Source organism: Canis lupus, chromosome 4 (assembly GCF_011100685.1).
Source record: "Canis lupus familiaris isolate Mischka breed German Shepherd chromosome 4, alternate assembly UU_Cfam_GSD_1.0, whole genome shotgun sequence".
Classification (NCBI taxonomy): domain Eukaryota; kingdom Metazoa; phylum Chordata; class Mammalia; order Carnivora; family Canidae; genus Canis; species Canis lupus.
Window position 1 is genome coordinate 61,237,238 of NC_049225.1, and position 20,854 is coordinate 61,258,091.

Below are 20,854 nucleotides of genomic sequence, written 5' to 3' on the forward strand. Positions count from 1 at the left end.
ATATTGTTTCATTAAAAAACAATTCATGCCAACTAATTTCATTATCAGGATAGATTTATTGCATGGCAGAAACATTTCAGCAAAGCACTGGATAAAGCCTTCCACGGGTGGGTTTATTCTCAGGCACACTGAATGGTAGCTGTTTGCTGGGAAGGCAGTCTGCTTTAGCTCTGTCCTAATCTCTGTTGATTAGGTTTTGTTGTGGTTGTTGTTATTGTTTGTTTTGCTTGTTTTTATCTTGACCAAAAATTGAGAACCTAGCAGGCAGATGACACTAAGTCGAAAGATCTAGGTAGCAGTAAATTATCTGATCTGTGTGCTTATGAAACCCTTGAAGTCTAGTTTGAATGGGTGCTAAATGATCATATCTGGGATGTAGCAGTTGTTACGATTTAGAATGATCTCAATTAACTAAAATGATACCAAACCTATAAAATGAAATTTCTGTGAGACTAATGTAATGGCTTGTATTTTGGCATAAGTAAATAAAATAAAATAGGCTGCACCAATGTAATAAAGAGCCACAGGAATCGACAGCTGTTTGTGTCAAAGATACAAATTGGCAACAAACAAACTCCTGTAAGCCAATATTGCCATTGTCAGGAATGAATTTAGTGTTGACCATATTCATAGAAGTAAACCAAATTGATGATGAAATGTGCATGATACATACAAGTCAGGCTCATCGGGTAGATTTGTGCTCTTTCCAGGCTGTGTTACAAGAGATAATCACAATAAGATTGTTTTCAGAGGACAGTGATCATTATGGGCAATAATCCGGAAACCATGATATATAATGAACTAGTAAAGAAAATGGGAACTTGTAGCCTGGAGAAGAGAAAACTTGGAGGTTATAATTAGCAGAGAGAAGAATTTTGAGTGGGCCCAGAGGGCACAGTCGTTCCACTGGGTTGAAATGATAGGAAGGTGGATTTGGGCTGAACGTTAATAAGTTCTTTTTCTAACTGAAGTTGCTCAAAAATAATAAAGGCCTGGCGGGTCACTGGAGACTCCCAAGTAGGGTCTAAAGGACCACCCGGCTGCATGGCACGAGGGGCTCGTGTGCACTGGGTGGGCCCTTTGCAGAGATCTTCGAGGCCATCCATTCCAATGCTAAGGTGCTATGATCTCCCCTCTCTAGGGATGCGGTGGAGTGTGGTGGCCAATGGGAGAGTCACTGCCACCCTCCAGCAACTTCTTCCTTGGTGGCTGCTCACCCCAGTGACCCTTAGGCCCTGGGGCAGTGACTCCGAAGACAGCCATCCCTCCGAAAGAGGGCAGATTGTAAGCTGCCGCTTGAGTGGGACTGCTCCTGCCCTTCCCTCCATCCCGCCTCGCACCTGGCAGCCCGCGCCCCCCACCCCCGGGGAGTGTCTCGGGCTCCGGCAGGTGGCGCTGGAGGGCATCAGGGGACTGGCCACCTCCTGGTTCCCTGGGGTTCCTCCTGCAATCCCTTCCCCTGCGCAGGGATAGTTTTCCAACCCCACCCCCCACCCCTGCACTCCCCTCCTGGCATCTCGCCCTTGTCTCACACTCTCTGTTGTCCCCAATACGTCCCCTTACTGTTCCTGGTCTGTCTGTCTCATGTTCCAAACACGATCGCTCGCTGTGTCCTATCTCAGTCCTAGATGTCTCCAAATACGCCTCCTTCGCTGTGTCTGCTCACAGACGTTGTCAAATACATCCTCGGGGCGCCTGTCGTGGTCAGAGCCGTGTTCCAGAAGCTCGCATTTCTTGCTTGTTCATGGCTGTCACAGTCCTGTCCAGACCGCTCACTGTCTCGTCTCTGTCCTGTTCTGAGCCAGACGCTAACGCGCTTGCTCCCCGGGGTCTGGGTCCAAACCTGTGTCCCTGTGTCAGGTGCACACCTCCACTCGCTCTTCCTTAAAGGCCGGTGTCAGCCCTCTTCAGGTGTGCCCCATTTCTTTACCTTGGAAGACACGGGAGCAGAGATCCAGCAGAGGGGGACAGTCTCCGCGGCACCCCCGGAGCGCGGCCCAGACAGCTGCTCCCGAGCCTGTGCCCGGGCCCTGCTGCTCTGAGATGCTGGCTTCCCTCTTGGACTAGAACCTGGCGTCTTCCTTTCTAGAGCCTTGGGCAGGGCCAACAGTATCGTCGTGCTTATTAAAGACTCTGCAGTCTTGCCCTGGAGCTGGTGGAGCAGCCCGTGGTAGCAGCTTAAAAGCCTTGAGTCTGACCTTGTTGCTCCCAAAGGAGAGAAGTGCTGGCAGCTCCCGCGGCAGAGACGTGACCCACCTGCAGCCCACCTGCAGCCGGCAGGTGGAGGAGGGCGGAGCTGAGCAGTGCTGGGGCGCTTGACTTGAAGTCAGGGACCCCAACTGCAGCCCCGGCTCTGCTCCTAACATGCCGTGAGGTGTTGGCCCATGCCCTTCCTTTCCTGGACCTCACTTTCTACGTCCATGAACTGACGTTTAGACTCAGGGATCTCCAAGATCCCTCTCCATTTCTAGGACCACAGGATGCTGCTACATCCCTCAGCTACCTCGAAAAGCCGTGGCTTGCCTGCCTTTTGACTTTGTTTCCAAGGAACTACCCTCCTCATTTGGGCCTTCTGGACTCTTGATCTTGCCAACATGGCCCTCCAGATGAACCCGGATGTCTTTTCTTCAAAGCTGAGTCTTTGGCTCTTACCAACTGCCCCAGAGTAAAGGTCGCAGGGAAGTAAACACTGCCGTGTCCCAGAGCCAGGGGAGGTGTTAACAGTGATCTTGGCTGTGATTTGATAGCATCTCAGGACTTTATCATTCTCAGTATTCCTGCTGCTTAAGAGATGTCAGTTATCATTTCCACTGACATTGACTTTAGTTCTGGAAGTGAACCGGACAGGAAAGAGACTGGAATAAAGAAGAAAAGATTGCCCCCAAACCATCTAAATGCCAAAAAAAAAAAAAAAATCTCTGCCCTTTGAAGGCTTAATCTCTTATTGGGGAGAAAGTCATGCCTTAGGGAAGGGAAAAAACCTCTAAAGAGAAATGTTACTTAGTACTCCTGAATGCTGTTGAGAAATATTGCACCACACAGAATGTTCCGTGTCTAGGCTGGAACTCTCGGTGATCAGTGGAGATCACGTTGAACTGGGGATTTAGTCTCATCCAGGATGAAGACAGTTTATGTAAGTCCTAACTGGCACCTTGACTCTGGCTGGGACAATCTCCTTTGCTTTTTCAAGTCCCTGTTCTCTGCCCACCACATTCCTGCTTAGGGGGCAACCACCATCTTGAGGATGGTCCTTAATACAAAGGGGGCAGCAGCAAGGTTCTGAGTCCCAAGGCCCTGAACCTGGCGATGACACCCAAAGTCTCTGCTCTGCGTTACATGCTGCCCATTGCCCCTGTGAGCACGAGGGCACGATGGATGTGGTAGAGAAGCACCGTGGGCAGTGATTCATTGCTGACTGACTGTGTGACCCTCAACCTCCCTGGCCTCTGAAAGAATCCCTCTTGCCAACTTCGCAAAGTTGTTGTGGAGATAAAGAAGATAATTTTTGTGAAAACATTCTGTAAATCATAAAATGCCATTTTCTATGCTTATTATTACTTTGGATACTCAGGCTCCCAATGACTGGGAATTTCTTCATCAAGAGCTGAATCAATTTAGAGAATAAGCTTCCCGAGTTGAAAAATGATACCAAGGGAGCATCTTTCGGGGATTCTTTCTTCCAAATCCATCCCTCCTCATTTGGTTACTGCACACACCCATGCTGCAAATTTATGTATCAGAAACATTCTCATTTGAAGGGATATTGTTGTTCTTAAAGGAATCAGTAGAAGAAGATGGTGACCACAGGCTAATTTGGGTAAGAATGAGCCTCACTTTCGTGTAACTTCAAAGTCACATGACATAAATTCAAATGCCTTTTTGCCATGAAAACATTTATTTGGAGAAAAAGACCTGGGTCATCGAAATTATCTCCACTCTGTAAATGTTATATACATATATAAATATGTATATATATATATATATATAAATTCTGTGAAAATAAAAAATTCAAACATGGACTAATTATGAATGAGCAGCTGACAAGACTGTTACATAAAGAATCTATTGAGCTACTGAAACAGATACTTTTAAGATTTTTGTCTAATATGATAGGCAGTGTACATTTTTGTTAATTATGGTGTAATGCTATTTAGCCACCACCTAAATTTTGTTTACATTTTCAAAAAAGTAGAATCAGAGTGGGACCACTCAATACAGTTTATAAAACACTGAGTGGCCTGTGTAATCAATATGCAATGTACATGTGTGCCTGGTATATAGAACATGGAATTTAATTATATAATTTCAAAGGATTGCAAATTTTAATGATGGTTGTATCTTTGGTTTTATGAAATTATTAGCTATACCTTTGATTTATTTGAAGCTAAAGCTTTGAAGGTACTGAGATCCCTCATTCTAATTTGCCTCTGTGGAAAGCACTCTTGGCTTTATGATGATCTGTTTTTTGATGCAGTTCCCAGGAATGCATTCTGGGAAAAACAGGAACCTACATAGACTTGTTTTTGTAATAGAAAAATTCTAATTATTGATAAATATTGATAAATCACACATGTTTATATTTATGCATTCTGTACATGTTTATATAAATTATATATCGAGGAAATCTTAAGTCTCAAAAGGAATAACTGAATTTTGAATCCACAATAAAATGCCAAAGTCAATCCCATGCCTCAGTTTTGTGGAGCTTCTTTGTAACTTTGGTAGCCCAGCCCATCTCTTAGAAGCTTTGGTGTTTGAAGCTGGAGAATTTTCTGTTTCCAAGCATCAGATTCCCCTAAAGGTAAAGCCAGAAGCCCAAGACTCTTAGATAATGTGCTTCTACCTGTCTGCCTGTCTGCCACCTTTGTTAGGGCCTCATGCACTAGGACAGATCCCTCTGCCTCGGTCAACCCTAGAGCAGAGGACGGGGAAGGATCCAGCCCAGCCACTCTCAGGGCACACACCGCAGGAGCCATTCAAGGCAACGTGACAGCTGTATAGCTAGAGGTCTTGGATTGAGATTAGTAAGCATGGGCTTCCTGACTGAGATCTTTTTTGGTGTCATGAATCATCCAAGAGTCTGGAGTCCAGCCCCTTTACCCTGGAGCCCCTGAGATGTTAGGCCTAGAGCAGGTGTTTATGAAATACAGGCTCAATCTCTTCTGAGTATGGGGCAATGGAAAAATGCCGTCAGTATTCAGGACAGGTACTCATCGCAACTGTTCTGTTGAATCCTTGGAGCCTCCATCATCTCACATATAAAATACAGGAGGTAGACAAGAATTAGGTTTTCAAATCAAAATCCTTTCTTCGTACACAAATTTACTGGGAGCCCCATTGCACATAGGTCAGCGTAAGCTAGGGAACAGATAGATTTGGATCCCCCATCTCTGCTCATTACTATTATAATATAATCATTATAGCATATAAAATTATAATGTAATATATTATGCATTCTAATATAATAATTATATCCCTAGAAGGAGCCTTCTTTGTGACCTCAGTAGCTGGGCTGGGCTTTTTCTTTTTTAAAGATTTTATTTGTTTATTTGAGAGAAAGCTCACATGTAAGCACAAGGTGAGAGAGGGGTAGTGGGAAAGGGAGAAGCAGATTCCCTGCAGACCAGAGAGCTGGGTACAGGGCTCCATCCCAGGACCCTAAGATCACAACCTGAACTGAAGGCAGATGCTTAACCAACTGAGCCACCCAGGTGCCCCTGGGCCAGGCTTCTTCTTCTAAAATCTAAGACTTTGCTTGGTTTTACCCCGTCCTTACTTTTTTTTTTTTCCCGTCCTTACTTTTTATAAAGCATTCGTAAGACTCCTGTGAATTGTTTCTCCAGATGATTTGCCTCAGAATCACGCCTGTCTACTTCTTTTCTTTTCTTTTTTTAATTTTCTTTATTTATTCATGAGAGATACAAAGAGGCAGAGACACAGGCAGAGGGAGAAGCAGGCTTCCTGCAGGCAACCCGATGCGGGACTCGATCCCAGGACCCTGGGATCATAGCCTGAGCCAAAGGCAGACGCTCAACTACTGAGCCACCCAGGCGCCCCAAGTCCACTTATTTTCAAAACCTGTTCCCCTGTACAGAAAATGCCCCATTGCCAGAGACTTCTATCCCAAAAAGAAAATTTGAAACGCCGCCCTCTGTGAAGCATCCATTGTGTTCAGGAAAAGAACAAAACCTCAGAAACCCGGCTGACTTAGCCTTGGACCCCTGTCCCCTTCCTTGCTTTCCTTCCAGATTGTCTTTCTTCTCTTTGGAGCCAGCCATTCTTTGGACCCATGCAAGGAAGAGGAACTGACTTACTAAGTTCTCACTGTGTTTGACGTGGTTTCTATGTATCCTGCAGGTAAATTCTGCCAACAGTCTTTAGAGAAACATAAAATTCTTAAAAACCTACTATGTGCCACGGGTCCATTGCCAGAAGCCCAATAATAAATGACACTGACAATGTGTCTGCTCTCTCATTGGGATGAGCAAGGGGACCTCAGTACACAAATTAGACAAGTTTAGATACTCACCAGTGCCATAAAGAACATAAAAAACAGAGATGGGACAGGGGTATGTACGTTTTCTAGAGGAGTCAGGGGAAGCCTCACGGAGGTCAGCCCTGGGATGTGGGACGAGAATGCCAGAAAGGAGTCGGTCATGTGTCGATTTGGGGGAATATGATGTCAGGCGAAGGGAAGTGCGCATGCGAAGCGTCAGACAGAAATGAGCTTGATGCGTGTGGCTGGTGCTCAGTGAATGTGGGGAACCTGGTAGGAGGTGGGGGCAGAGGAGAAGGCCAAAGCTGAGAGTAATTCAGCATTTTAGGTACTATTTGTCAGTTACTTACTCTGTACCGGCGTAGTGGGAAGCATTTTATAGGAGACCCTGCAGGGTATCATTTTCCCACTGCACAGATGAGGAAACGGAGCTGAGAAGTTGACCCGAAATTTTCCAAAGGACACAGAGATTACCAGGACGTGGAGCTAGGACCCAGACCTTGCCAAGCCTAGCTTTGCTCCCCCAAATCACTTGCTGAGGGAGCCTGACTCACCCAAGGCCTGGTCTCTTGAGCAGCAAGAACCATCCTGGAAACAGATGAATCCTTCTCTTGTACATCTTTTCCCTTTTGCCTCCCTTCTCTCTCCAAGGAGTGTTTGCTGTCCAAACAAACAAAGGTACATTTATACAGTGGTTCTTCACTGATTTTAAATAAGCTAATTCCAAATACCATCTAATTAGAAGGAAAACCAATTCTTGGCCAGCCAGAAAGTGGTTTCTTAAGAAAACTATTCATTGTATCAGAAATAAGAGGAAATTCGATCTGGTTATATAATCAGATTTTTTCTTCTCATGCATTTCCTTATCTCCATTCTTCCTGACATCATCCTTCTACAATATCCTTCTACAACTGATGTTATCTTCATCTGGACCGGGCGTTCGGCTCTGAAACACAATCTGGAGCATGCTGTTTCCCTGGTTAGAACCCTGCAAGGATACTCCCTCGCCTACCAGATTCTGGGCCCTGCATCGTTTTCCTCAACCTGCTGTTTAGTTTTACCTCCAGTTATCCCTCTGTATTCCTGTGAAGCAGGCAGTATGTTCTGGGTTCCCCTTACTTTCGCTTGCATCTCACTGTCAGGCATCGGTCCTGATGCTCTTTCCTCTGGGCACACATCCCCCAAACTCCTTTACGTGGTCCCTCACAGAGGGCACCTTCAACTTGAAGTCTTTTCCAGCCCCCAGAACAGCATGAGGTTTTTGACCTATTCCAACCCCCAGGGCACTTTATTTGTTTCTTCTTCCATGCTTTTGCTGTCTGGTTCATTAATTATGTGCATTCTGAGCTTCGCTACCAGATTTTGAGTTCCTTAAGGACAGTGGCCAATTCTTATGGGTCATTTTGTTGTTGTTGTTCTTGTGCCCAACACAGGTTTTTATGCCCCGGAGCTGCCCAATAAATTCATGAATTTGCTCATTTGGAAGAATTTGGAGCTTTTCATTGTTTGCAGAGGCCGCACTGCGCCATCCAAATCTTGCTGCTGCTATGTCATGTAATGCTCCACCCACTGTAAGAGCTGCAGCCTTCTGATAAGGGGAAAATGTTTGTGACAGTTTTGAATAAAATCAAGATGTTTATCATATTTCTTGCAAGGAGTAAAAGGATTAGGGTTTAAAAATACCATTATTTCCCTCATTTATGGCAGGGTTTTCTTTTTCTTTATTGGCTCACGGCTGTCTATTGAAAAAGAAGTTAAGCTTAAAGTTTTGTATTTATAGAATGCAGTGGGGAATCAGCTGAAGTTGCTTGAGCTGTTTGACGTCCTAGAGAACACTGGGCACCATTTCACCAGTAGTGACATTAGTTGAGACAGCACAGAGTGAATGATGTGTGGACTGGACTGTGGATGTGCAGTGGGAACAGTGAGCTTGCTCAGGCTAGGGTGTGGTATGGCATGCTCAAATGATGGCAGATAATGTGTCCTCTTTCTTCAGTCTCATAACTAACTTGCTATATGGCTGGCTCAGCACGTGTTCCTGCCCATTTCTGGCTTAAATTTTCCCATCTATAAATTGAGAGGTGTTGCTGTTCTTTGTCATTAGGTAGACATGGGTTTAGATTCAGGCTCTACCAGTTGCTGACTGTGTGTGACTTTGGGAAAGTTCCTGATTATCTGAGCCTCTCTTTCTTCCTCTCACAGAGATAATGATGGCACATCCCCCAGAGTGTTGTCATGAGCCTCGGGTGGGTACAAGCTCATAAATAGTGGAGGATATGCATGCAGGAAGTGCTCACTGAGGTGGAGGTGTTACTAGTATTACTCTGGATCCCATGAAATTTGAAATCCCAAAGCCACATGGAGAGTCCTCTGGAAAGGGTGTTGAGAAACCAGGGGCAGGGCAGTGGTGTGAGTGGTGGGCACTGGTTTTATCTATGTTCGTCATGTGACCCAGAAAGGGGCAGGCTGTGACCACTATGCAGGAGAAGATGTGGATGACGCAGGAGTTGGTTGCAGAGTTGGAGAACACACAATGTGATGATCAGGGACAGGAAGCTGAGTTGCCTTATTACTGAACACCTGAATGTCTCTTTATCTGCTCCAGTTCATGACTTTCCTAAGCAAGAGTCACACTTTACCTGAAAAGAGGTAAAGGGACTCAACTTTGTTGAGCGTCTAAGATAGGGCTATATTTCTTTGGCTCTTTACATTTCTTATTTAACCTTCAAAACATATTGGCTGGGTTGAATCTTCCCAACTTGCCAGCTTGTTTAGGCGAATTAATTAACCTCTTGAAGCTTGAGTTTCTTCATGAGTAAAACAGAGGTGTTGATATTGCCTAACTTATGAGGTTGTATAATTTAAATCAAACTGTGCATATGCTAGCAAATAAAAAACCCCCAAGCAGATAATTGGTAGTTTTTATAATTATGTTCATGGTTATTTTATATGATGACCCCTATTTTATGGATAAGTAAGATGAGGCTCAAGAACACTGAGTTCCTGAACCGAGGAACATAGAAATAATAATGAGCCGAGCCAGGACACAACCGAGATTTGCCTCTCTTAAGGATTGGTTCTCTGTTTTCCTGCCTGTGTAGAAAGTAAGAGACGGAAGCAAGGCCATCAAATTTGAAGAGACATTCCCTTCAAAATTAGAAGATGTTTTATAACATGTGTGAGTAACCTGTAGCCTGGATGGATAGTTGTCTAAATCAGTCTGGAGTCTTGGATGAAAGGTCAGACATTATCTGTGTTTTTAAAAAACTTGGTTGAGACCAGATAATTTAATTTCAATTGAGTCCTTTTCAGTATTGAATGACATTAGAGGGTTACATCATTTCATTCCAGCCTTGGTCCCTTGAATTAGCATGGTAATTATTAGTATACAGTTTTCTCCACAGGGTCCAAATGGGGGTCCATATGCCAGCACTTAATGATGAAGTTCTTGCCCAGAATACAGACTGCCCCCCTCTTCACCTCACTTTCTTCCTCTAAAGCCTATAGCAATGTCTCTTTATCATCCTCAGGAACTTGCCATGGAGGAGCCTGTGAGTCATCCATTACTAAGGCTCTGTGAAAGAGAGGCTGAGCCAGGGCTTTATCATTTCAAGTGAAAAGCCCCTGGCTGGATGAGCCAAGGCAGCATTTCTGGTGGGACCTCTTGTCCCAGCCAGGCACAGAGTGGGCAGTTGGTCAGGGGGATGTGAGTCAATGGAAGGAACTAGGAAAGAGTAGCCTTATCAGGGCACCCTTATTACTGCATCTCCTCTTCTCAACACAGAGCCTTCCGGAAACATTGAGCTTATAAAAGTAAAAGGCCAAAGTCATTCCAAAATTCTGTCTCATCTAATAGTAACCCTCTCAGTGGAGAGCAGTCTCTATTTATTTTCTAATTTCCTGGCATTTATTTGCTATTCAAACCTTCCTATTGCAGCTGAGGTTTTCACTTGTGGTGGAAAGGCTGTGTGATGGAAAAAAAACATGGATTCTGATTCCACCTCGAATTGGGCCACCAGCTGAATGGCTTCTGGCAAGCCACTTACCCCTCTGAGCCTCAGATTTCTTGTGAAACTAGTGCCCCATCCCATTTCACAGATAGCAAATATTTTTATTCATTTGTCAAGGGTTTTTGTGCTTCCAGAGGAGAGAGAAATCAATTTTGTTCACTGGCCTTTGATGGCTTCCATGTTAATAGGTGGGAAAAGCTATGGCCCCCAAAACTTAGAAAGCCAGGTATCTCAGCATAAAACCACCACCAACAACAAATGGTACAAAGTAAAAACACCCTCTAATTGACAAAGACCTACCAGTGCATATAGACAATGTACTTGAGATAGTTACTCAAGAGATATAAAATGAAATAAATAAATAAATAAATAAATAAATAAATAAATAAATAAAAAATAAATAAATAAAATGAAACAACCTTATTAATCATCCTAGGAATGTAAGAAGTAATTACTATAAATTTCGTTACTATCCTGAACTTCATTCAGATAGACTTTTATAAAACACCTGCTGTTTACTAAAATTCTGCTAGGCACTAGTAATGGGGGAAAAAGCCTCGGGACTTATTATGGCAGTCTCTGTGGGCCCCATCTTGGGACTGAATAGAAAGTGGAAGAGACAGGGTCTGCTTTGTCTTGCTGGCTTTCCTGAGTGCTGCTCCCTGTGGCCAGCCTGGACTGGTGATTAACCCGCCAGCTGGATGTGCAGACCCAGACACCAGCACCAGTGGCAAACTGGTGAGTTGCTTAGGGTAGAACCCTAAGTGATTATCTTGAGAGTTTAATGAAGCACCATAGTGACAAGGGCATCTGCAAAACCTAATACTGCTCACTACACACCAGAACGTTTCATCTTTCCCTTCTCATCACATGTAAACCACACTGCAAAAATTGATTGTAGTTCTAACATTAGGGCATAATAAGACTCTTTGAGAGCCCGATAAAAATCTATGGCCTTTCCCCTAAAGATCTGGGTGTATGCACAGATTGTCAGATACAGTTCCAAGAAGCTCATTTGTTCTCTGAGGTCGAAACCCAAGGTCAAAACGAAAATCCCTGCTTAATGTGAGTCTGTAGGTGTGGATACAACAATATTGGCTTGTGGCATCACAGAATCTTTTCTCCTGTCCCACCTCCAATTGGTCAGGTATTTATTTCAAAGCCGTACATACAGCATCCAGTGCGACCGTCGTCTGTAGAGTGATTTGGCATAAAGATCATATTTCTTCTCGTAACATCTTTCTTTTCCCCAAATAGCTCTCTGGCAATTATCTCATAAACTGCTACAGGCTCCCCTTGATCCAGATAAAGGAATGTCGTTGCCTTCATTTACAGACTCCAAGGCAAGGTCCAGAAGAGTCTGAGCAAATGGCTGAGCCCTTGGTGAGTCCCTGAAACCACTTTGAAGTCAGAATTATTTCACTCAGCGGATATTTGTGTGTCAGGCACTGTACTCCGTTCTGGGCCTGCCAAACCTCAGACTGCTAACCGATTCCCAAGTCTATTCCAAGAGGAAAAAGCCTGTTCTCTTTGGAAATTGACTGGGATGAGTATAGCATCCCTAACTCAATGAGAATACCTTATATTTCAGTAGCACCCTTGGAAACTTTTGACAGTCTCCAGAAGCAGACAAATTGGATTAGAATCCTAACTTCACTAACTTAAACACTTGAGCTTTATTTTTTTTATTTGTAGAAGCAAAATTATTTCTAACGCAAGCATCAACAAACTACTATGGGCCACATCTAGCTGTTGGCCTATTTCTTGGGACCCTTGAGTTAAGAATGGTTTTTAGATTTGCCAAGGGTATAAAAGCAAGCAAAAATCAACAACATACAACTAAACAGACAGAAGAGGAACAAAAAAGAAGGAGAAGAAGCATAAGCAACAGAGACTGTATGAGGATGATATGATCTTCCTGCCTGAGGAAGTCAGCCCTGTAATACTAAGAGGACCTAAAATACTTACATCTAGCCCCATACAGGAAGAGTTTACGATTCCTGTCTAGAATTAGGATGCTTGTTGTTCCTTGTGGCCTCTTACCAGCAGCACAATCTTGAGCGGATTAGCTAGCTTCTGTCTCTAGCTTTCCTCACGTGTCAAGAAGGGGTGATAATAGCACTTATTGCCCACGAGGCTAGGATGACAGACGAAACTGGAGACTGGAGACTGGCCTATGGTAACACTGAAGAAATGTCAGCCATTGCTATTAAAATCATTATTACCATCATCACCAATTCTTCAAAAGGTGTTTGCAAGTATTAAAGGAGACAGCATCTCTTGAGCACCCAGCATGGTGCCCTTCTCACGGAAGGCACTCAATACATGTCCACTCCTCTCGTTACTATCATCCCCATCACCATTATAATTTTCAAAGCTCTTTTACATACATCTTCTTACTAGAAGCTCCCAACAACCCAGCGATTGGTGTTATGATCCCCCTCTAATAAATAAGAAACTGAAGCTCAGACAAGTGAAGGGATAGATGCTGAGCCAGAAAGAGGCAGAATAAGGACTAGTGTAGATTTTGCATTCTGGACCAGCCTGTCCTCTCTCCACACCATGTTACCTCTCCCATAAAACATCTGAGGATCTGTTGTTTGTTAGTTTTCTCCAAACGATATACTTTGAGTCCTGGGAGCCTGACAAGACAGGCAAACATTACTGTGTTCTTCCCTGGCAGGGCTTTGCAGACAGGAAGCTGGGATAATTGGATTCCAGCCATTTGATCTTAGGACTGCATATGTAACCAGCCAACTGCTGATGACCAAGCCTAATGGAAAAAGCCCTGACCAAACAAACACAACCCCCGTGCAGGACCTCGTTGTTTATGCTGCCGAGAGTGAAATTCATCAACAGCAGCCAACACCCTCCTAATAGTTCCATTCAGGACAGAGATGGCTTCAGAATGTGCCAGACTTCAGTCTGCCACTAGGGACAAGCCGAGGTACCTGCGGTGGGGAAGCATGGGAAGAGGAGCCAGGACATTTTTGACAACGGAGCTGGTGTGGTCAGATGAATACTGTATTGTCTTTGGTTTTGGCCAAAAGCCAATACACATTTGAGCAAAGTGCGCACTCAGAATGATGTTTAAAGTGGGTTGTTAAGATCGTAATGGTATATAGCATTAGAGTGAGTTCATGACTATAAAAATAAGTAACATTTAAGAGTTAGCTCATGAGAAGAGTCTCTGTCATTTCCAATCAACGTTAGCTGTAAATCAGCTTTAGCTCAAGTTCTTTTTTTTAAGGTAGCAGATTCAAATAAACTCTGTTGTTGGACAGTGTGGAGAGTTGTACTTCCTGATAACTGTTGCTGCAAAAGTCACAAAAATCACCCTTCAGAAGCTTCAGCATTGCCCCTGATGCATAGGGCAGAGTAATTGGAAGAGCACATTGTAGAAAGGGAGTTGCCACTGAGCTAGGGAAAGCTGATGATCTGCCCCAGATTGTGGCAGTCAGCTTGCTGTAGGAACGGCTGGGCGATGTGCTCCCCGCGTGTTGTCCAGAAGACATTGCACCGTCAGTCTGAGGAAGAGGACGAGATGACCTCCCTGCCCTGTGGGTCGCTACGTTGGGCCACATGTAGTCTTCTCCTACGAGCCTATGGCAAGGATGTTAGGGTATCAACTCAGTATTTGTGAATAAGAACCTTGTAAGTAGCAAATTCTTCTAAAAGTAACAGGAGTGGAGCTAATCAGAGAAGCCAGGATCCTTAGAATGTCAGAGCAGGTTGCAGGAGCTCTCCAGCTGTTTTGAAGCACTCTGAGCCATGATTTCAGGATCCCAGCTTCCGGCCAGGCCTCTTCTCTCTGTCTGCCACCAAGCCTTATCTGCTTGGCTTTGAGTTTCTTAACACCTGCTGCAAGGCAGTTGGCTAACCACCAACCAATCCCTGGCCTGTCACATCACCATCCAAACAACAGCCAAGGCAGCTCTCATTGTGCTTCTTCCTGGGTCTGTCCCAGGCTGCCAGGCTAAGGCTCTGTCTGCACTGAACATGTTTGAACTTAAGAGAGATAAGCCTGACCAATTCGCATGGTCTGGTGTGATCACTTAAAGTCTCCTCCACTGTCTGGGCAGAGGACAGAGATGGGACTTATTTTTCATTCAAATCTTCACACTGCCTCATGGGTTTGTGGTGAGTAAAAAAAACAAAATAATGACCAAAAAGCTTTTGTAAGATCATGATCTGCAGTACAAATATAAGGAATAGAAAAACAGAGCTTCAACTGGATGCGGTTTTATGTGATCACTTCAGACAGTGAAAGTGCAAATAGCGAGAGGTCACAGGAAGACTACTGTTAATTCAGCAAGGTTGACATGGACAGGGGACGGTCGATTAGGTCTTTAATACAAATGACAATATTTCTGAAAATCTAAATTTTTATTTCATATTAATATTTTAAATTTCATCTTAACATGTTTTTCAACATGTAAAATAAACTACATCTCCCATTTTTAAATATAAGGCAGCGCAAAAAAAGTGTAAGAATTATATTCTATTCTAAGATTTTTCACAAGAAAAGCGGTTTATTTTTTTGTTTGGTTGTTTGGTTTTTGGCCAGCATCTGCTATGTTCAGACATGTCTATAAACTCACCAACACATTGTACTCTCAAAAGTTCACTTATTGGACTCGCTAAGGGTGATATCCAAGAAAAACAGTATTTTTACTTGCATTTAAAAGGAAAAATTATAAATAAGTATGTAAGAGTGGTTAAATTTTTAATTAAATGAGGAGATACACACACACACACACTCCCCCAACTAAGTATTAGTTATTTGTAATAGTTTACTGTTATATGATCCTGTAAGAAATCTCCACCCTACACCAGTACTTGAAAGCATAAAATTGTGGGTGGAAGACCCAGAATGGAAGAATGGTTTCAGCTCCTCTTGCATAAAATGCACCATGGCTTCTAGTGTTTGAACAACTGGGTTCTGATAATCAGAATTTCCAAGGACCAACAGATACTCGGATGTTTAAGTCTTCAACTGATTATTTATGGCCTAATGAAAGTTTCTGAGTCTCTTCAATTTTCATGCCAGCATTGGATTATTGAAATTGAAGAATTTCACAGAATATTCCAAATGTTCTGATGGTAACCCTTTGAGGGCTTTGTTAGCAAATACAGAGGTGTGTCATTGCTCTAATGAAGGGCTAGTGAGAACCAATTGAAGGAAGAAAAAGTTGGGAGTCCAAGTTACCATTTAATCACGTCATTAACTCAGTTTGCCTAGGATAGCACCCGCTGATATTAGATGAGCGCCGTGGCTTGGTCGGTGTGGTGCTGCAGTTACTTCTGTGTTCTAGATGAGGAACTGAGGCATAGGGCGGTCTACGGTTGAGGGGCCACTAGGTAGTGGAGCTAAGATCAGACGTCTGGACTCTCAATCAGCATTGCTGAGCTAATAATGGTCAGTAAAATACCTGACTGTCAGGGCACCTGGGTGGCTCAGTGGTTGAGCATCTGCCTTTGGCTCAGATTGTGATCCCAGAGTCCTGGGATCAAGTCCCGCATCCGGTTCCCCACAGGGAGCCTGCTTCTCCCTCTGTCTATGTCTCTGCCTCTCTCCCTGTGTCTCTCATGAATAAATAAATAAATCTTAAAAAAAAAAAAACCTGACTGTCCTAGATGAATAGGCTATGGTTCCTCTCCCCAAGAGGCTGGTAATTTATCTGGAAACGCACCATGTAAATACATACACAGGTTGCACCTAATAAGTTACCTCAAGGGCTGTCACAAGGCAGCTTGTATTGTCAAATAAATTGTAGGAGCAGGAAGTGCTATGTTTACTTACCAGAAGGAAAGGGATTATCATACTGAGATGGTCAGAGATAGCTGTAGGAGGAAGTGGCCATATATACCCAGCTGTATTTTCAAAGAGTCTTCGACGTAGATGTATCATAGGAGATGAGCTAAAGAAGAGAGAAGAGAGCTGAAGATGGTATGTTTTGTGTTTTTAAACTTACGGTAAATTATTTTAATCAGATTGTCCTTAAAAATCCTGACTGCAGCTTCCTGGCTTTCTGCTTGGCCTTGTGTCTCATCTGAAGTGGAACTTGATGTTTGCTAAGGGAAGACATGGGCAGAGCTAAGAGAGCCTTTCGGAACCTAGAGCCCTGAAGGGGATAGATATTTGGGTGGGATTTCCTAGTACAGGGGTTTACAGGGGTTTGGGATGTCCCAGAGAAACAGAAGTGTCCTGGGACGGCTCTTCCTTCTTGGAATGGGACCCAGAGCTCAATAAAAAAAAATCAAATAAAAAAATAAATTAAAAAAATAAAAAAGAGAGAGAGAGCCTGATTGCTCTCTGGGGCCAGGATCTGATGGGGGTGGGGACTCAGAAGTCCAGGATTTTAGAAATGAGGCTGAGAGACTCAGTGAGGCTTGCAACTGAAAGGTATGCTCTTCTGAGTCAGAGGGCCTTGGGATCCAGTCGTGTTTTTCCTCCTGCTGCCCAGATTATCTTGGTCCCGTGGCATTCAAGCGTCAGTTCCTCATCAGAAAAAGGGGCAATGCTCCCTGCCTCACGGGTTGTGGGGGGTTATTACGTGGGATCGCTCCTCATTCACGTAAGGGGCGCAGGATGGGACCTGGCCCACCGAAGTCCTCAGTAAACAGCAGCCAGTGACCCAGAGGAGGGCGCGGAGGAGGGAGGGTGACTTTCTTGTGCATCACCGCCGGGTGCCCTTGGACGGGTGCCTTAGCTCTCTGTGCCTGTGTCCTTACCGGTAAGTTCAGGTGGTCCCCTGCACCCTCCCGGCTGCTGCAACACCCGACACCCACGTGAGCTGCCCGCCCTGAAAGTGCTTTGTAGACGGACGTGTGACACAACCACCTGGTGCAATAATGCTGCTCCCCTCTTTGTCCTCCCCTAACGGCAGGTGGAGGCTCCTGGGATACCCCCGTAGGCTGAGATCACCTGTCCACTAACTTCTGTGTTCTCCTTCTTTTTTCTTTCTCAACTTCTGCTTGGCTCTCCCTCATCTGGGGCTGTTCTCTGTTTCAACTCACAGTGGCTGTTCCTCTGTCTCTGGCTTCCTCCTGCTCTTCTGCAATAGACCAGCTCCTGTCTGACTCTGAACGTGCTCTGTAAGTCTGTCACTGGCTGTCAGCGTCTGTCTGGGTCTGTCTGTTCACCTCCGCCCGCAGGATGTCCTCGGTCTCTGCTTGTTCTCGTGGCCTCGCTGGACCAGCTTGCGCAAGGGACGCGTCGCCCGACGCCGGGACATCGCAGCTGCCCCCAGACGTGCCCACGCCCAGGTCCTCCTGGGCCTTGATCGCTGTTGATCTGCACGCCAGAGACACATACAGTTCGGGAGCTTCATTTCATTTTATGTTCTTTAACTTTTAGATTCGGTTTGGGGCTCCTTCCCTGCTCTGGGAGCACAGCCTTCCCAAGGCCTCTGGGAGCTGAGCGCCCGCCCAGCTGGATTCAGCCCATGAAATCACGGTCCTCAGAGGCTCTGTCATCTGGCTCATCCCGGGCGCCATTCATCCTGTCTCTCCTTGCCTACACGTGGCAAACGCCTTCATCATCTTATTTCTCAAAAATTTACCTATTTATTCGAGAGAGAGGGAGAGAGAGAGGGAGAGAGAGAAAGGATGAGCACAAGGAGGGAGAAGGGCAGAGGGAAGGAGAATCCCAGACTCTGCACTGAGCCGTGAGCCTGACACCGGGCTCGATCCCAAAACCCTGAGATCAAGACTTGCATCGAGGGCACCTGGGTGGCTCAGTGGCTGAGCATCTGCCTTTGGCTCAGGTCGTGGTCCCGGGATGCTGCGATCGAGTCCCTCATCGGGTTCCCCACAGGGAGCCTGCTTCTCCCTCTACCTGTCTATCTCTCTCTCTCTCTCTCTCTCTCTCTCTCTCAGTAAATAAATAAAATCTTAAAAAAAAAAAAAACAAACCTATACTGAAATCAAGAGTCAGCAGCTTAGCTGATGATGCCACCCAGATGCCCCAATCTTCATCTTTCTTAAGCAAGTGGTTGTGATGAAATCAGGATGAGGGGAGTTTTTTTGTCAGTATTTTATTAATGTTGTATTTGGAAACACGCATCTGTAGAAGAACAGTCAGAGAGTACAAAATGTTACCATTTACCTTTCACACAGCTTATTTCCTTAATGCTAACATTTATTTTACACAACCATGGATCATTCATCAAAGCTGGAAAATGAGCATTTTCCCAATACTATCAATGGAACTACAGACTTTATTTGGATTCCCCCAGTATCAAGTCAGATTCTGAGCCACCTGGTTCAGAGTTGTGATTTTGACTTTCCTGTATCAAGCCATCCTAGTACAGTAATGGCCTAGAGAGAGGATTGAAACATTTTCCTCTGTGCTCAGTGGCCCCTGTTGGTTTTACTGTGTCAGTATCTGTCAACTTTCTTATGTGTCTTTTCTCTTTGCACACATCCCCTGCTGCTTTGTCCTGCAGCCAGGCTGTCCACCACCAGCATTATGTATCCACCCCCTCCCAAGCCCTGTGTGGAAGCAGAACCAAGCTTCTTAGAGTTATACACAAACTAAGTTTGAATATTCTCTGCGTGAAAAACCAGGGAAGGCTAAGAAAAGTCGACACGTTTGTGAGATCTACTCTGGTGATTCAGAGTCCTTAAAAAGAACAAACAAAAATCCCTCAGTCAGGTGTCTGAATAGTTAAGGTCACTGGATGCCTGAACTCTAGATAAATGAAACGTTGTTAGTAAGAGTCACAGAAGCACTCACTAACTCAAACTCCTCTGGTAATAGTTCATTTTCTCTGGATGCTTCCGGTTTTCCTGAATTAATCCCTTCAAGACAAAAGGTCGTATAACTCTCCAATGTATCCTGTTATTTCCTGCTCCCTCCCATACACAGTCTTTCTTTAGCTCCTTGAGATCTGTATTAGTCGGCTTGGACTGCTGTAACAAAATATCACAGATTGGTTGGCTTAAACAACATTTATTCCTCACAGTTTTGGGGGTTGGGAAGTCAGCAGATTCCTTTCCCAGTGAGAATCCTCTTCCTGTTTTGCAGACAGATACTTTCTTACTGAGTCCTCACATGGCAGAGAGAAACAGAGGGAGAAAGAGAGAGAGAGTGCCCTGGTCTCTCTTCCTTTTCTTCTATAAGGGCACTAATCCCATCACAGTGGCCCCACTCTCATGACCTCACCTAATTATCTCCCAAAGGCCCCACCTCCAAATACCATCATAGTGGGGGTTACGGACATATTTGGGGTGGCACACTTTTAATCCATGATACCTTCATTCCTCTACCAGCTGGAAAATATCCCTTTCTTCATCTTCAGACTCCCAACTTGTCTGCCAAGGCGTTACCATGGGAACAACCCCAGTGTCCATGATGTGATTTTTGTGCTAAGGTGGCTTTCTCAGTCTCCTTCCTGTGGAGAGATTGAGAACCAGAAATGCCCACAAGCAACACCCTCCCCGCCCCCAGAAGCTATGGCATTGAACATAAAAGAATGGAAAGCACATCACAGATGCAGAGATTGAGCAGTGCAACACACAGAGCTGCGTAAGGATCAGGGACAGAAGAATTGCCATCGTCCTTTGTGATCAATACAAATGTCAGGCAATGTCAGGGAGGATTGTCTCATTCTGTAATCCATTCTATTCCATTCCATTTCTATAGATTCCATGATATTTTGCACTCTCTGAAGTGTTGTGAGCTCTATAGCAAGTATTAAAAAGGAATAAGGTTGGAAAGTACTAATAGCAAAATGGCTCTGGATTCTAACACATGTGGATTTGAATCCTGGCTTGGCCCATTGCTGGCTGAGTGACCTCTGGTAAATCTAAAGCTCTTTGAGTTTCCTCATCTGTGAAATGGAGATATAAAAAATGATAGCACTGACATCATAGAGTCTTTGTAAGCACTAAATGCAATATTTCCAAAGCACTTAGCAAAGGATCCGATATAAGAGGGCTGAAAGATTGTTACCTTTTATCATAAGATATGGACCTTGCCTTTCAAGAGTGTTAGGAGGCCGGAAATATGTCCAGTCAGACACCTGACATTAACAGAAATTTTGTATTTCTACAGACAGTAAATGCTGATAGACAGTGTAGAAGACTTCTGGAAGGCCTCCTGGTGGGCATTGAATTGGTCTCTAACGATGAGTAGGATTTGGGTGCGGCAGTGTGGGAAATGACTGAAGACGTGGAAGACAGGGAGCACGGACATTACATCATTTTGAACACTTTGGCCTACAAGGACATTCTAGAATGCCTAACTAAAATGAACTTAAACAAGGAGATCATTTATACAAGACAGAAAGTCCAGAGTTGGGTAGTTTCAGGGTTGGTTAATCCAACCTGGATGGACGATCCC

At 44.5% G+C, this 20,854-nt stretch overlaps 1 protein-coding gene across 5 annotated transcripts in view; it reads left to right on the plus strand.

Annotated features, from left to right (window-relative positions):
- The window catches only part of HTR4 (5-hydroxytryptamine receptor 4), a 173,142-nt gene that overhangs the window by 137,823 nt on the left and 14,465 nt on the right, over window positions 1-20,854 (plus strand). For 3 of the 5 annotated variants that reach the window (XM_038535084.1, XM_038535087.1, XM_038535085.1), the window contains one exon: window positions 1,142-4,679. The exons of the other annotated variants lie outside the window; for them this stretch is intronic. In XM_038535084.1, the coding sequence (XP_038391012.1) occupies window positions 1,142-1,232 (91 nt within the window). In that variant the 3' untranslated portion in view covers window positions 1,233-4,679. Of the gene's footprint in view, window positions 1-1,141; window positions 4,680-20,854 lie in introns of those variants that run through there. 5 annotated transcript variants of the gene reach the window in all.